Raw genomic sequence first — 15,862 nt, 5'->3', positions numbered from 1 at the left:
GGACACCATGTCCTTAACTTCATATATGCAGCGTAAATGTTAAGGACATAGTGTCCTTATCTTCATGCGTGCAACGTAAATGTTAAGGATATAATGTCCTTAACTTGTATTTGCAACTTCTCTTGCTAAACTTTAGGATATCATGTCCTTAACTTCATATGTTGTCCTTAACTTCATGTGTGCAATGTAAATGTTAAGGACATAATGTCCTTAACTTGTATTTGCAACTTCTTTTGTTAAACTTTAGGACATCATGTCCTTAACTTCATATGTGCAGTATAAATGTTAAGGACATGGTGTCCTTAACTTCATGTATGCATTATAAATGTTAAGGACATACTATCCTTAACTTTATGAGTATTGTGTAAATATTAAGGATATGGTGTCCTTAACTTCATGAGTGATGTGTAAAATATTATGGATATAGTGTTCTTAACTTCATGATTAATGTGTAAAGTATTAAGACATGATTTGTCCTTAATATTTACACAACACTCATGAAATTAAAGGACACCATGTCCTTAATATTTACACATCACTCATAAAGAAAGGGTAAAAATGACTTTTTGTATCAATTTTAATAGAGTAATGGCTATTTTTACTCAATATTAAAAATACTGGCTAAAACATAAATACCACTTAAAAAAGTGACTATATCACGCCATTTCTTGTTAAATGTCGAGCCCAAAGGCCCAACTGAAGAAAAGAAAGAGGGACTTCAAGTTATCGACCGCCGTCGGCCGTCAACCGTCGCCGTCTGCCGGAGTAGTGTCAGGTTCTGGCATATTTTTTGTATCTTTATATCTAAATTCAAATACAATACAGTTCAGTTTTTTTCTGGGTATTGGTTCCCTGAGACTATTGTTTACTTTTTGCTGTATTTGGTACTCCATATTTGAAACATGAGCTAAAGAGTGTTTGTGTGTGTATGTGTGTTAAAGTTTAAGGTTTTCATCTTTGAGGATTACTTTTTGCTGTAGTATCTCTGAAAGTAATTAATTTGTACTCTGATGCTAATGTTTAGTTCATTGCTTAATTTAATTTTGTTGTTTACTTCAATGCCTAAGAAAATTTTGATATCTATGTCTTGCCTCTGATGGTCATGTCCTTACTTCACTAACTGCTATTTATTTTTTATTGCTCTATGGACAAATTGATTGTTTTGCAGTTTTGCGTAAATCAGTTCATGTTTATCTACATGCATTTGATTAATTGCAGACTGATATCTTGGGTTTTGGATTTCAGTCTACCTTATTTTTTTTCTTGGTGGAGGGCATTTTGTGTATTGACCTCAGAATGCAAACCTTCGCCAACCTGGTGTGATTTTAAAGGACAATATAGTTTTAAATTTTAAATAACTCTTAGGCTCGAGCCTGTCAAACTCAATGGACAATGTGTAACTTTTGAAAAGAGAGGTCGCTGAATAAGTTGATAGGTTTTGGCAAAACTAGGTTCGCCACATAGGTTTGTTGAAATTCCAATGAGAAAAAACAGGTTTCAGTGACATTTATAACTTAACATAAATCTCTTGTTTCAATCCAATTGTAGCAGCATCTGGAATGGCCAACAGCAAGTATGAATACGTAAAGTGTTTTGAGGCGGAAGACGAAGTAATGTACCCAAATATCATTGTTGTTCAAATTGATGGCCGCGAATTTGGCAGGTAATGCAATATTTGTGGTGTGCATGTGCCTTGTTATGTTCTTTTCTTCTTGATATATGAAGCCTTAACTTATTGATTAAGGTAAAGGTGTTGAAATCAAGAGATCTACAACATTATATTGAAGTATAGGTCGGTGTTCAAGTTAAATGCTGATGTGGAATTATGTCGTGGTTCTTGTCAATTGGTCTTGTAGATATTGTGAATAAACTCTTACTGCTAGAGAAAAAGTATTCCTTTTTGGGTTTCTGGGGGTTGTTTGATTGGGTGGGTGTTTGATTTGCTAATTTGCATTGTTTTTGTCTAGTTTCTCGGAGAAGCAGGGATTTGAGAAGCCTAATGATGAAAAAGCCTTGAACTTGATGAATGCTTGTGCTATTAAGGTATTAGAGAACTTCTCTGATGTTATATTTGCATATGGATTTAGTGATGAGTACAGGTATGATGCGTTTATTACTATTTGACAATTATGCAATTTTTCTTTTCCCATTGAAAAGCTTGACAATGTGGTACAATAATTTATGTAGTTTCGTCTTGAAGAAGGAAACCACCTTTTACCAGAGGCGAGCGAGGTTTGTAACCTATTTCATAGCCCAAAATTTATGTTATCTGTGTTTATCAAAAAATTATTTTTGGCTCTTTAGAATGAGTGATTTGAATGATGCACTTTGTTTTGTTTGTGTTCATATATCACGTGCATAGTACACCATTGCTCTTGCATTGGCTCTTGTTTGAGTAGCAATATAACTATACTTGTTTACTTTCATATATCGTGTCAGCATGCTCTTTTCTTTTTTTCCCGAAATATACCAACAACCTGTCATTATCTCAAAATTAATTGACACATTTGACCTGGCACTGACGAACTGTAATAGAGTTATTATATAACCAGTCTCTAACAGTGAAGGTAATTGAATTATGCTTATGGATTCTGTTGGATAATCCAACCTTTCTTTGACTTGTATCATGAGGCATTTAAGGGTGAATTTTAGAATCTGCTAGCTATCCATTACTGATATTCCGCTTATCTTTTATTGATCTCCTCCATTATGATTTGTTAATACATCTTGGATAATTTATCCACTCTCTCTCTTCCCCTTTCTCTATCTTTCTCTTAACCACCTATTTCTGCACCGGTCTGCCCTGTCTTTTCGTTCCCCTTCTTTAGCATGATTTAACTGATCTATTTGATGTCTACCCATCTCATCTTCAGAGTTTTATATATATATATATATATATATATATATATATATATGTATATTCTCTATTTTTTAGACCTTGCTAATGAGAAGGAAAATCATCTCCAACTCGCTAAAGACACTTGTTGTAGCTTACTTGAGGAAGTGCTTAGTAAACAGTATTAGGTAAAATTAGGGATTGGTCACCAAACTTTTCTTAAGAAGGCACTAGGAGAATCTTAAGGCATGGTCACCTTTTTTGTCCACTCATTTGTCTTCTGACTAAGATGACAACACTAGAAATATGTTTTTGTTTTTCGAGAAACTTAACTGGATTAAGTAAAATGGATTATAAGATACAAAATGTCCCCCTTGTTTTATTCTGGATGACAAGCAAAAGTGAGATATGTAAAATAGTCCTAGTTTTCGCATTTGAGATGAAACTGTTCATGGTTTTCCTTAGCTGACCAGAAATTTGACTGTGCAGCAAAATACTCTCCATTATTGTGTCTTTCTTCTCATCTACATTTGTAACCAAATGGAAAGAGTTCTTTTCTCAAAAGGAGTTAAGTGTGCCTCCATCATTCCATTCACGAGTTATCAGCTGTGCATCAATGGAGGTTCTTCAGGCATATCTTCTATGGAGACAAACAGAATGTGAGTTCACCTATGGAATTTCTCCAATTTATAATTACTGGGTATGTGGGGTGTTGGGATAAGATTTGATGCTAAAGAATATTGGTTCTTCTTACAGGTCATACAAGCAATCTATACAATACTTGTTTGTGGAAGCTGGTGTTTTCTGGAAAGTCAGAAAAGGAGGCCAAAGAGATTCTTAAGGTGCTTACTTAAGTTTGGCTGTAAAAACTTGAATTGTTTCCTCAATACAATGACATGCTTAAGATTTACGATTTGTTCCTCAAATATTCTTCTTCTTCATTTTTAAATTTTATTCAATATTACATAAATATAATGTTAAAAGCATATAACGAAGAAAAGTAGAATAAACTCAAAAAAAAAAAAAAGAAGCTTCGACTGGCCCCTAACTGGCCCACTAGTGGCTCACATAGTGGTAAGGGATTGTGGGTTGAGGTCAGGCCCTCTCCACGGGCCAGAGACCAAGTGGGCCGGTCTTGGTCCAGGCCGGGTCACTTGCCAGATATTGTAACAGATTGTTATTAAATGCTAGTATCTAAGGAAAGCAATTACAAGCATATAGTGGCTTCTTATGCATAAAGCAAGATGCTTATTACAGAAGGTCTTAAAAGGAATAGTTATACGTGAAAAGAAAACGCTATGAAAGCTTCCAGCAAAGGTTTCTGGAGTGATAGCTCTGATTCATATCTGCAATCTCTTATTGATTGCATATCTATAGATTGTTACCTTGTAAACATGTGTATTGAACTTCTTTCAAAAAATGTCAATACATGCATTTGTTGAGAAGTGTTCTTAATTCATTAAGCTACTTTTTTCCAAATTTTGCTCTTTACCATATGTCATTTGGATGAACCACGTTACATGACGCTAACTAATAGTAGACTTGGGGCCAAAGTTTTGGATTCAGAGATTCTAAGTTATAGGTCAAGATCACAACATGCACGAGTCTTTTCCTCTATTTGTATTTAAAGAATGTACAAAAGGATTTCCCAATCTTTAATTCTTTTTCCACTTCCCGGGCAATTTGAGTTTGCATTATGTGATATGCTTTCAATTAGTCAATTCTCGTACGCAGATATATGATGTGGTCCTTACAACATCGCAATAGATGAATTATGGCCTCCCTAATCGTTTACATATTTTCTTTCCACTTAAGCTTTCCTGGTCTGTCCCTTTGTATCATAAGGGTGCTCTAAGGCAAGTCTCCTCCCCTTAGCACAATCTTTGTGCTTATGAGTTTTATGTATAAATGTCATCTTTCTCAAAAAGAAAAAGGGTGCTTTAAGGCAAGTTTTCTACCCTCATACTTTCTGAACTCGAGGCTTGATGGTGTTGTTACTATGTGAATAGGGAACACAAAAGCAGGAGAAAAATGAATTACTCTTTCAGCAGTTTGGTATCAACTACAAGGACCTTCCACAGATTTTTCGTCAAGGGTCTTGTGCCATCAAGATAAAGGTAGCTACCTTCATCCCGCTTCTCCTAGAAAAGTATATATCTGTATAAGCATGCTGGTGTATGCGCCACTACCCCTTTTTTTGGTTTCTCCTTTTCAAATCTTAAAGATATGGAGATAAAGATGGCATTTGGATTTTGAAAAACACTTTTTTTAAATAATAGATGTGTGGTTGGTTTTGGAAGATTGGTTATAGGGGTAAAAAAAGAGAATGGATTAAGAATTTTAAAAAGTTGAGGCAGAAGAAATGATTTAAAATAGTTTTGATGTTTTCCTGAGGGAGGGATGGGTGGTTTTGCTGGAGTGGTGCCTTCCTGACGGTAGACCCAAGGCTTTCCAAAAACAAAATATAGAAACCAAGTTGGAGACAAATATGCTTTCAAGAGCAGACACTTCTGTTTTTGTCTGAGTTTGCTAACAATCTTTCCCTTAGGACCACATTTTGGTTTTAAATTCTTCTTTCTTTCTTTCTTTCTTTCTTTCTTGCAAAAGGCCTATAATTTTAGAGGAATGATCTGTTTTTTTTTTTGGAATTTAAGTTTATTGACTTCAAATTACCATGTTAATCTACTAGCCCAGTTAAATGTATGCATGAAAAAGGGCAAAGCGAGTAGTAATTGAATTCCACAGTCTGAGCCTTGGTGAATCATCTTATTTGTTGTGCTTTTTCATGTAGCAGTAATGTGTAGCTCTTATATCTTGATATAAAATGACATATGCACTAAAGGACTCTTTTGTTGAATCCTCTCAATCATAAAAAGACCGATGCTTGCTCTATGCTCACCCATGAAAAATTCCCCCACTAGAGGGGTAGGAAAGGAAGAGGGGAAGGTATACGCGGTGCAGTTTGTTCATCACTATGAGGGGGTACTTCATATTATGTTTCTTCCCGTCTACTTTTTCTTTTTTATATTTATCCATCTTAATGCAGGTGGAAGATATTGTGAAATACCGAGAAAATGGCACTCCTGTTAAAAGACCAAGGAAGAAAGCAGTCATAGTTCACTCCGAAAATATAGCAACAAAAGGCTTCTGGAAGAACTACTCATTCCTTACTGAGGAACTTGGTTTGCTTGCAGAAGGCATTAATAAGATTAAACCTGAGTATTTGAGGTCTTTCCAATTTGAAAGCAAGCTGATGTTATCTACTTGGATTGTAGTCCGGATAGACGGTTGTCATTTCCACAGGTAAATTGTACCTATATTTCTACCCAATGATCTTCACTATTACTAACTACAGTAATTGTTTTATGACTTTTTGCTCGACTTGCAAAGAAGTGTTGACATCATTCTTTTTGATTTATTGTTGTCCTTGTCTTTGTTTCCTTTTCCACTCGATACATTTGCTTCAAATCCCAAGTTCCATGTCAAAGTGATGTGGCATGATTCTTGCTTATTTTCATAGAGTATGAGAATTTATAGGTAGTATGTATTTTCTGGATAATGTAATCCATGTTTCAGTGGGAGTTGGTTTTTCTTATATGCCTATTTTCTTTTTCAAGTATGGATTTCTAATTCCGGATTAAAGAAGAAACTCCAAGCATATCCTAAGTTAATTTTCTATTATGTCCTGGAAACAACTGCAGTTGTTCAAAACATTCTTGGTTGTTGCCAATAACCCTTAAAATGTATCAGACACAAGATCATGGTTATAATACATGTATATATATAATTTCACTAATATAAAGTCATGTATGTCTAATATTGAGCATGTCATTCGTGAAATATAGTTTGGAATTGCTGGTTTGCTGCTTGACTGATTGATCATAGGTTTTGTGAAGATAATGGTTTTCAGAAGCCAAATAATGAGCAGGCATTGAATCTTATGAACTCATGTGCGGTTTCTTTGCTAGAGATGTTTAAGGATATTATCTTTGCATATGGGGTGAGCGATGAATATAGGTATTAGTTCCTTTAACATCTTTGATTCACTTGTAACATAACCGTTTCCTTTTATAGTTTATCTTAAGAGATTAATTTTTTCTTTCAGTTTTGTTTTGAAGAAAGGATCTCTATTATATCAGAGGCGGTCAAGGTAACTCCTTCATCACCGTTCGTAAGTTCCTTGGGAAGTGTAGTGGTTAGCTAAAACCACATATTAAGAGGGAACCAACTGGAGATTGGAAACAAATTCTTCTTCTTGTTTCTAGAATCCATGGTGCATATAGATTATTCTATGTCATATTCATCCCCTGAGGGAAGAAATTGCAGGGAAGGGTGTACCCAAGGGTGCAGCCTGGTGAGAACTTTGGAGTTAGGGTTCAAATTCCAGCAGAGACAAAAATACTAGGTGATTTCTTCCATCTGCCTAACCCTTGGTGGGCATAGTTACCCGGTACTTGTACTAGTGGAAGTTAGCAGGTACCTGGTGGAATAGTTGAGGTGTGGTCAAGTTGGCCTGGATACCACGTTATCAAAAAAAAATGTAGAGGACATAAAATAAGCAACTCAGCTACAGTTGCCAACCTGCGAGCATAATACGATTATCTGTGAACAACATGCTAGAAGATCCTGAAAATTCATTTCTTGTACACAATGTCAGTTTTGTCAGAATGTGTCCTATAAAATGCTTGGCTTGTCTGAGTGGTGAAATTGCCCTTCTAGAATATTTTGCATTTGTAGCAAATCTCTGATGTACAGCAATTTCTCGAACCATTATCACTAAATTGGTTAAAGTTTCAGTGTGAGTCTATTTTGCCACTGCACAAGGGCAATCCTCAATTAATTTGCCTAATGTTATTGTATTGACTTTCTTTTTGATCGGTAATATTAAATGTTATATTAACTTGCTCTTCCGATCATCATTTCAGTGAAATCGTTTCTGCCATTGTATCTCTTTTCTCTTCCATGTATGTGATGAAGTGGAAAGAGTTTTTCCCTGAGAAAGAGTTTAAAGAACCACCTTATTTTGATGGTCGATGCGTTTGCTATCCATCATCTGAGATTCTTCGAGATTACTTGGCTTGGAGACAAGTTGATTGTGAGTACTTCCTATTTTATTTGTTATTTTAAAGAATTTCGCAAATTAATCAGGTTTATATGAAGAAATTTTTGTGTTCTTCTTGATGCCAAGCTAAAGAACGAACTGTACCATATTAACAATCCAACTTTAATACCTTGACTTGTAGGTCACATAAACAATCAGTACAATACTTGTTTTTGGCTGCTTGTTAAGTCTGGAAAGAGTAGAACTGAAGCGCAGAGCTCTCTGAAGGTGTGGAATCTCATTTCTAATTTATAAAGCAGGTCTTTTGTTTCAGATGAAGTAGCATGATCTTATATAATGTGTGTTTCTCTGGAAAATATTTTATTGCTGCTTAAATCTAATGGATCATCTCTTTTACGTCATTTTATGTTAAAGAGAAATAATTTCAACATCCAATACAAGCTTCACTTGCGTTACTTTTGATCTATCTAGCTTACAAGCCTATAGAAAGTAGTACAAGCTTCTTCTTTTTTCCAGCATGCACATTATTGATGCTGAAGAAATGATCCTCTAAATTTGTGAGACATAAATTGTAAAAAATGACATATTCTTGCCTATGCCATCTTTCCTTTTTCATGGACTGATGACTCTAAATCTCTGAATCCCAATTGTTTATTGAAAAAGACCATTTGTTGCCTTTGATACATTCCTTTTCTGACATTAATCAACTTAATAAGCTGTATAACGTATTGCGCTACATCCATTTATTATCAATTTTGTTTGCCATATCTCCGCCTTGAAGAAAGTAGTTTTGCCGCCTGTGTTAGTGATGAAGTATCGCCACATTTGTTGGCATCACACATTTTCTGCGTTTAATGGCCGGAATGCTTTGACTGGAAATACATTCAGCAGTAATACGCCCACTTGGTTTGGTGGTAGATGTATTACGAGTTATAAAAAATGTGATGTATAGTTCTTTGAGTGCCGTTCCTGCTTATAGTACAGTCAGGAAGGGAGCGTTCAAAGACGCAAACACTTCTTAAGCCAGGAGAGAGTAGTCGTTGAGAAATTGGATATCTTATGATCACAAGAAGTAAAGGAGTGGAAATGATAAGGGGGATGCAATACTTTAGTTAGTGTCTCCAGTTGGGCAATATCTTTTTTTTAACCTAGCACGTAGCGAGGACTAAACTTTTTGAAAGGTAAAGTAAGAATCTTGTTCTAGCTAGCACTATCTTCGGCTATTGTGGCATATATCTGTTGGAGAAAGAAACACACTTAGTTATGGCAATTGAGACTTACAGAGATGAGATTCTGTTAAACATAGAGGTGGACATACTATGTGAACTCTATTGGCACTGAAACCTCAGTTCCTAAAGGTAACTGTTTTCGTCTAGGAGATTTTGACAAATTACAGTGTACATTAATAATCTTTTGACTTGTTTAATTTGACTCTGTAGAAATCGACCGCACACTCAAATATATACTCAAACTTTGATTTAACCTTGATAAATCAGTAGATCTGTTACTTCCATATCTGTCATCCTGTTCTGATCAGATATAAGCAGGTATGCATGATATTAATCTTGATAGTCCAATGACCATAAGATTCTGTTTTGTTCTGCAGGGTACCCAAACTCAGGAAAAGAATGAATTGCTTGCCCAGTTTGGCATTGATTACAATGCGCTACCGATCATGTTTCGGATGGGTTCCTCTGTTTTCCAGGACAAAGTAAATCTCTCTCTCTCTCTCTCTCTCTCTCTCTCTCTCTCTCTTTGCTTGAAGTACTTTATCTTATGTTTGATGATATTATAGACCAAGCCAGAATTCCTTTTGTTTTGGCCTTCCACCGCCATACGGATATAATAAACTGTATGCTCAAAAGGTTTTGTTGTGAATAAATTAGGTCTGGCATCACTTGTAAACAACTTGAATATTACCTTAAGAAGTGGCTTTTGGTTCTTGTCATTAATGTAATAATTAATCCATCACGAGCATGTTTCAATCAATCAGATGTTTCAATCTCAATTGTGTAAATTTGTTTTTAGTCTCATGTATTCTTCACATTCAGAAGCTACACTCGGCACACAGGTTTATTCGCGATATGTACCATTGCTTTGACTTTTGGTGCGGATCAGACTGGTGAAATGGGTGTTCACTTGTTCTTATATCTTCTTTTTTGCTTTTTAATGCAGGATGAACTAACTGGAAATGACAAAGTAGTTGTTGAACACTGTAATATAATTGACACGAGCTTTTGGAAAGAACATCCAAGAATACTTGACGAGGAGGAGCCATTGCGGACGATTTTGCGGCCCCATAGCAATAAAATGCTTCGAGTGTCTTGAAGTTGAAAGAGGAGCTGCTCCCTAAGTTATAACCATATTTAGTTTTCATTAGATCAGAAAAATAGTTTCAAAATTTGTCAGATATGCAGATTAGCCAGCTGCCTTTGATTATTCCCTTTACTCCTTTTTTTTCTTCTAAAGATTTGTATAGCAAAACACTCCAGTATATTTCTATTCACTCAGAACATGTAGTAGACAAGATTTTGTGTTGTATCAACTTCAATATTTATGTCAGCAATGGTTATTGATGACTCGAAACCTGTATTTGTTCTCACCTTCTTAATATACAGTTGGGAAAACAAGCATAAGTAATATGTCACTATTTGTAAAATTGGAAACGCAGGTCTAATCAGAATTAGCCTTCCATTCTTTTTGAAGTACATCATCATAAGGAAGGTAAAAGAAAACAAGAAGGTAAATTGAAGGATGATAACGTAAGTGGCAGGAAAGTTAAAAACATCCCTTAATTATGTGCAACTAAAAAAGGTCATTTACTTAATGAGCACTATATTTTGCAAGAACATATCTCTACAACTTTTTACTTGAACTCCATCTGGTTTAAACAGGATGTAACAACAGCCATTAACCATGATTGACCTATCAATCAACTATACAAAATACAAGTTTAGTTTTAACAAAAAATTGCAGGCTCCTATACTGAAGCATGTGTCCTGCCCTCTTGGACTTCAATCTTAGAATGCAAACTTGACCCCTCCGGAAGCCCCAATGGTGGACCTTCACATGAACAATTATCAACATTGAATAGCTCCCACTCTTTGATGCCACATCTATCCAATGCAGATACCAACCTTTCTTTTTCCCTCTCAGCTGGATATTGGCCATCTGGGCTCACAAGAACTGCCCCGGTATATGACTGCCCCGCCACTCGTGCAGCTCCATGATAGTGAAACAAACCCCAGCTTAAATCATCAGAAACATCCACAATTGTCCACGACTCAATTGAAACAACTCCATTATCCAATACACTGAATTGAAATGTTCCGGGAACTTTTCCTCTTTTCACTCTATACTTGCGCCTTCTCCAGACTAAGTTATCTTCAAGTGTTCTTACCTGGAAAACTGGCTCATACCAGAATGATCCTCTAGCTTTTCCCCGATAGTATAGCTGGTACTGGCATGGAAATTGATCATAAGCTGGATTCTGCCCTGCTACAACGCGCCAACTCCAATTCAATGTCCCTAACCAACCCACAAAAAGGTCCTCAGCTATTTCAGAAGACAATATTTCCCCTCGAAACTCGGTCATTGGAGGCACATAAGGTTTTTCAGGGATCTTTGCGTCGAGCTCAAGACAGTTATTCTTCTGTAGTACACAGAGAGAAAACTCTTCCAGGTATTGACTCTCATATGAAGCAATACACCGATAATTGCATACTTGATCTACAGGGCTGCACTGGTTCAAGCACTGAAGTGCCTTCCTACAATTAGGATCCAGTAGACAATTCAATATCTGAGGTCCGCAATTTGTCACCATGCAGTTCAGGGTGGAGAATCCTTTTGCTCTAAGGTTCTGCAGTGTTGAAACCGGTGTTATATAAGAATTAATTATAACTAATAAGCAGAACCGTATGTCATCAGCGTTATGCCTTTCCCAAGCCTCAGATACTGTTCGAACTATCTCTACAGATTCATTCATTTTCTTAGATTGAGAGAATGGAAGTAAACTGCTGAATATGTCTCCTCTTTTTTCAGTTTCAATCAAAATTCCGCCCAGCTTGTTTCTCAGTGCCGAAGAGGAATCAAAGCATATGGTATTTGGGACATTCTGGCTGTTAGTCTGTATCCAGTTGACTGATCCTTCCTTACTAACAGCAACCAGCACCAAAATATCAGCACGATCCAGCTCATTTCTAACGCGGTTGACAGTTTCATCTTGAGAATTGATAAAGTTGTCAGAAAAGACAATCATTTCAAACTCTTCATCAACCCATTTCAGTCTCTCTGCCTTGCATTTATAAAAGGAAACAAAGTACAATATCATCAACTAATATGTATATTCTCATAACTGTGAAGGGAAGCAATGTTCTCACAATACACAAGCTATTTCTACTCTAATGTCTAATAAGAATCTGCTTGTGTGCATATACATAGAAGGGGGAGAGAGAGATTTTAGAGTAGTGTTTGGGTAGTGCTACAATGAGCATCAGGACCTCCTTCCTACTTGAAAAGTCTCTACCAGAAAATACAAGAGGCCAGAGCTTATTCATAAATAATTGGTCATTTGGTTTTCCACATTGTAGAAGTTGTAGATGCATATTACATTCTTCCCATTTTGCTCCCTGCTATTACATAATACTTTTCGTTTTCTTTTTCTCTGGTAATTACAATGTTTCTGTTCACCAGTTTATCTTGTTATACTGAAAATCTCACAAGTTCCTCTTGAGAGCAGCACAACAAGCAACTAACATTGCTAATCATCAACTTTCCATGATGATGTTACAGTAAAACAGAACTTCAGCTGTCTATCAAGTAGTAATATGTCAAATATTTTATCGCTTTGTTCAGTTTCTTGTTTCTTATTTACTGAAAAAAACTACTTCAAATTGTGAGAGCTTCCTCTTTACTTTCCAATAAGAATATCGAGGAAAGAATAGGTAGAAATGAAAAACACCCTTGTTCTAATCAGGCTGCCACAATGTGCTATTGACAATATTACTCAAAAAGTAAACGGATCTAACAGAATCAGAAAATACTCATCCTCCTTCCCACCTTGAAGAAAAAAGCGAGAAAATAATCTCTAACATCTACAAACTCTTCAAAGCCAGAACTTGGTAAAACACAGTTGGTCTTATTTACTCCAAAAAACTAGAACTCCTTATAAACTAATGACCCTCTTCCTCTACTAATGTGATATTTGAAAAGAAAAAGGTGGATAAACTCCTTAGAATCATCAACCCTTTCCATTGTATACAAAACAAAACACTGAACTTTGAGAAAATTTCAACTCCCCAAGAAATTTGAATTGCACTGCCTCAATTTCAAGCCGTCAACAGCAGCAAAATTATAGTATTTTCTAAATATTATACATCATTTCCAATAATTGTCAGCCCAACATCCAATAATTGTCATTTCCAATTTTGATTTATGGTTCCACATTTCATTTGAGCTAAAGCACCTAATACTCCTAGTTGAAACACATGACACTAAGAATAATTCACACAAAAGAAAAAAAATAAAGAATTTTAAAAACAAAATCCCTAGCACTGAGTTCAAGATTTTAAGCTAGCGTTTGGACATATATTTGGTTGAAACTTGAAAAATAAATTTTTGAAGTTGTGTTAAAAATAATTTTTGGAAGTCGAAGTAGTGTTTGGACATGTATTTTATTTGACAAAAAAGTCGAAGTTTTGTGAGTTGAAGAAATCTTTTCGCTAAACCAGTTTTTGGGAACTTGATAATGTTTTTAATTTTTTTTTTTCAGAAACTGATCAAATCTCATGAACAAACAATGTTCTCAAATTTATTTTGAAAAAAATAGCCAAAATTCAGCCAAACGAATCCTAAAGTAACCGATATGGAATATCAATGTAAAACAAAAAAACAGCCAAACGGATCCTAAATTAACCGATATGGAATATCAATGTAACCACTAATTTCTAACAATATGTACTCATACAGGATTTAAGTTATGTGCACTTACAGTCTAATTAAGTTTTTACACTATCGGTATAATTTAACTTATTATAGTAGGTTATTGTCATTTATTAAAGATTACCGATCAGTGCTATTAAAGTAGTGACTGATTGTGTACATATTTTTTACACTGGCACAAAACTTAAACTCATTAATATATATATTTGTATGATGTTTTAACCCTTTATATATATAGTATATATATAAATTTGGAGTCAAAGACAGTGAATGAAGTTGCAAAATACTCACAGTGTGAAGCATGACATCTAGCCAAGGAGCAGAATTGAGAGGGCTAACACTATCCTCACCAACAATACTCACTATTCTCACTGGACTACTTGTTTTTTTCTCTGCTTCTTTCATTTCCAGAGCAGCAGCAGCTAGTATTCTTCTTGTAGCTCTGATTTTCCGGTCAAGAGAAGAAGAAAAGACGGACACTTTAGTTTTCCGGCAGCGGAGAAGAAGAGGATTTAGAAGTCCGGCGACACTGGACCGCCGGTTAACCGGAAAAGTAGCCGGAGAATTGATGGAGGAAGATGGTGCTACGTTTACATTCATGGTTCGTTATGGTTGTTGAGGGAAATGGGTAAATGGGTCGGGTTTTTATAGGTATAAAAGAATTGAATAAAATGACGTCTATTGTAAGGAATGTATAGGAGTTCTGTGGAAGTCCCTCGATTGATTTGAATATTTAACTGTAGTAATATCTGGATTAGTCGGAAATAGAAATATGAAGTTAAACGTTAAGATAGTTATATAAAAATATTATATTTTTCCTTTTAACTATCAAATATAAAAAAATGTCATTCGCACAAGTTCCTTTTTTTTTTCTTTTTATCCGTTAATCAAATATTAGGAAATAATATATCATGAAAACATTTTGTTAGAAAAATAACACACCTTTGATATTCATACCTAACGGACCCTTTGTTTACATGATTTATTTTGTTGAAACAAACAAAATTTCTTAGTATTCGATATTTATTTTGGGTTCTCACTAATTCCTTAATTGAAGAACCTAAATAGTCGCACACTCAATTATTTAAACTAAAAATAGTCGACGGATATATAAATACGTATAATCATGTATAATCAGTTTATATTTTATATATAACGGTTAGAAAAAGTAAATACTACATTTGGCTTTGAATTTGCTTAAGGCATTAAAGGAAGAAGCGCAAGAAGAAGTGATGACCTTGATCTGTCGATATCGATATTTGATCCCTAAGCTGAGCTCCAAAGTCTCGATTTCTTATTAAAGCTAAAGTAAGGGTAAGATCCCCTTATCAGAATTTTTTCCGTTCAAATATAACAACAACAATAACAACAACCCAGTAAAATTTCACTAATGGGATCTGGAGAGGGTAGTGTGTACGCAGACCTTACCCCTACCTCAAAGAGGTAGAGAGACTGTTTCCGAAAGACCATCGGCTCAAGAAAACAAAAAGACAAAAGGACAAAAGGAGACAATATTAGTATCACCACAATAATCATAGGAAAAATAGGAACACCATGAAATGCATAAGAAAGATGCAAAGCAAAAGCGATAGCTAGTAAATAGGACATGCACTGAAAAGTGAAGTAGTAAAACACAACATTGTCACTAGCTATCTTAGACAAAAATCCTACCTGGCTAGTCCCACTATGGTACGAAGTAAGTCAAGACTCAACTACATCCTAACCTACAACTCTAATACTCGACCTCCACATCCTCCTAGCAAATGAACTATCTATCACACAACAACTCTTGATATTAAATTAAATAGACCCAGATGAAAAGGCCAAGGGTTTATTGGAAACAACATCTCTATCCTCACAAGGTAAGGGTAAGGTCTACGTACACACTATCCTCTCAGACACCATAATATAAAATAATACTGGGTATATTATTGTTGTTGTTGTTAATATGAAATAAATATTATTGCTTTCATCATTCTTTTGTAATGAATAATTCTGACATCCACAAACTCTCTTCAAGATAA

The 15,862-nt window shown here is 35.3% G+C and overlaps 2 protein-coding genes across 5 annotated transcripts; one reads left to right on the top strand and one right to left on the bottom strand.

The window, feature by feature from the left end:
* The first annotated feature begins 637 nt into the window (after nucleotides 1–637).
* Nucleotides 638–10,484, top strand: LOC107788909 (tRNA(His) guanylyltransferase 1-like). 4 transcript variants are annotated; one of them, XM_075228309.1, is made up of 14 exons: nucleotides 638–775; nucleotides 1,552–1,663; nucleotides 1,968–2,099; nucleotides 2,188–2,232; nucleotides 3,326–3,495; nucleotides 3,593–3,678; nucleotides 4,846–4,953; nucleotides 5,883–6,139; nucleotides 6,722–6,853; nucleotides 6,942–6,986; nucleotides 7,762–7,931; nucleotides 8,080–8,165; nucleotides 9,505–9,609; nucleotides 10,074–10,484. In XM_075228309.1, the coding sequence occupies exons 1-14, from the start codon at nucleotides 676–678 to the stop codon at nucleotides 10,224–10,226; spliced, it is 1,701 nt and encodes a 566-aa protein (XP_075084410.1). In that variant the 5' UTR covers nucleotides 638–675; the 3' UTR covers nucleotides 10,227–10,484. The 4 variants fall into 4 exon arrangements, with proteins under 4 accessions (XP_075084410.1, XP_075084413.1, XP_075084412.1 ...); XM_075228312.1 differs by lacking the exon at nucleotides 638–775 and adding an exon at nucleotides 828–1,464 and having other exon boundaries at nucleotides 1,968–2,043; XM_075228311.1 differs by lacking the exon at nucleotides 638–775 and adding an exon at nucleotides 878–991.
* Nucleotides 10,485–10,693: 209 nt separating this feature from the next.
* LOC107788911 (violaxanthin de-epoxidase, chloroplastic-like) lies at nucleotides 10,694–14,536 on the bottom strand. Its single transcript, XM_016610647.2, has 2 exons — nucleotides 14,130–14,536; nucleotides 10,694–12,192 (listed from the first exon to the last, which is right to left on the bottom strand). Exons 1-2 carry the CDS (start codon nucleotides 14,436–14,438, stop codon nucleotides 10,879–10,881), a joined length of 1,623 nt encoding a protein of 540 aa, XP_016466133.1. The 5' UTR covers nucleotides 14,439–14,536; the 3' UTR covers nucleotides 10,694–10,878.
* Nucleotides 14,537–15,862: the final 1,326 nt, after the last annotated feature.

This window comes from Nicotiana tabacum, chromosome 13 (assembly GCF_000715075.1).
Source record: "Nicotiana tabacum cultivar K326 chromosome 13, ASM71507v2, whole genome shotgun sequence".
NCBI lineage: Eukaryota > Viridiplantae > Streptophyta > Magnoliopsida > Solanales > Solanaceae > Nicotiana > Nicotiana tabacum.
This window is presented reverse-complemented; position numbering and strand designations above follow the sequence as displayed.

Coding starts and splice junctions, on each gene's coding strand:
- LOC107788909 (XM_075228309.1), top strand. CDS start 676: ATGTCGAGCCCAAAGGCCCAACTGAAGAAAAGAAAGAGGGACTTCAAG. Junction 3,496..3,592: donor TCTATGGAGACAAACAGAAT/GTGAGTTCACCT, acceptor TTCTTCTTACAG/GTCATACAAGCAATCTATAC. Junction 3,679..4,845: donor AGGCCAAAGAGATTCTTAAG/GTGCTTACTTAA, acceptor CTATGTGAATAG/GGAACACAAAAGCAGGAGAA.
- LOC107788911 (XM_016610647.2), bottom strand. CDS start 14,438: ATGAATGTAAACGTAGCACCATCTTCCTCCATCAATTCTCCGGCTACT. Junction 12,193..14,129: donor TAGATGTCATGCTTCACACT/GTGAGTATTTTG, acceptor TATAAATGCAAG/GCAGAGAGACTGAAATGGGT.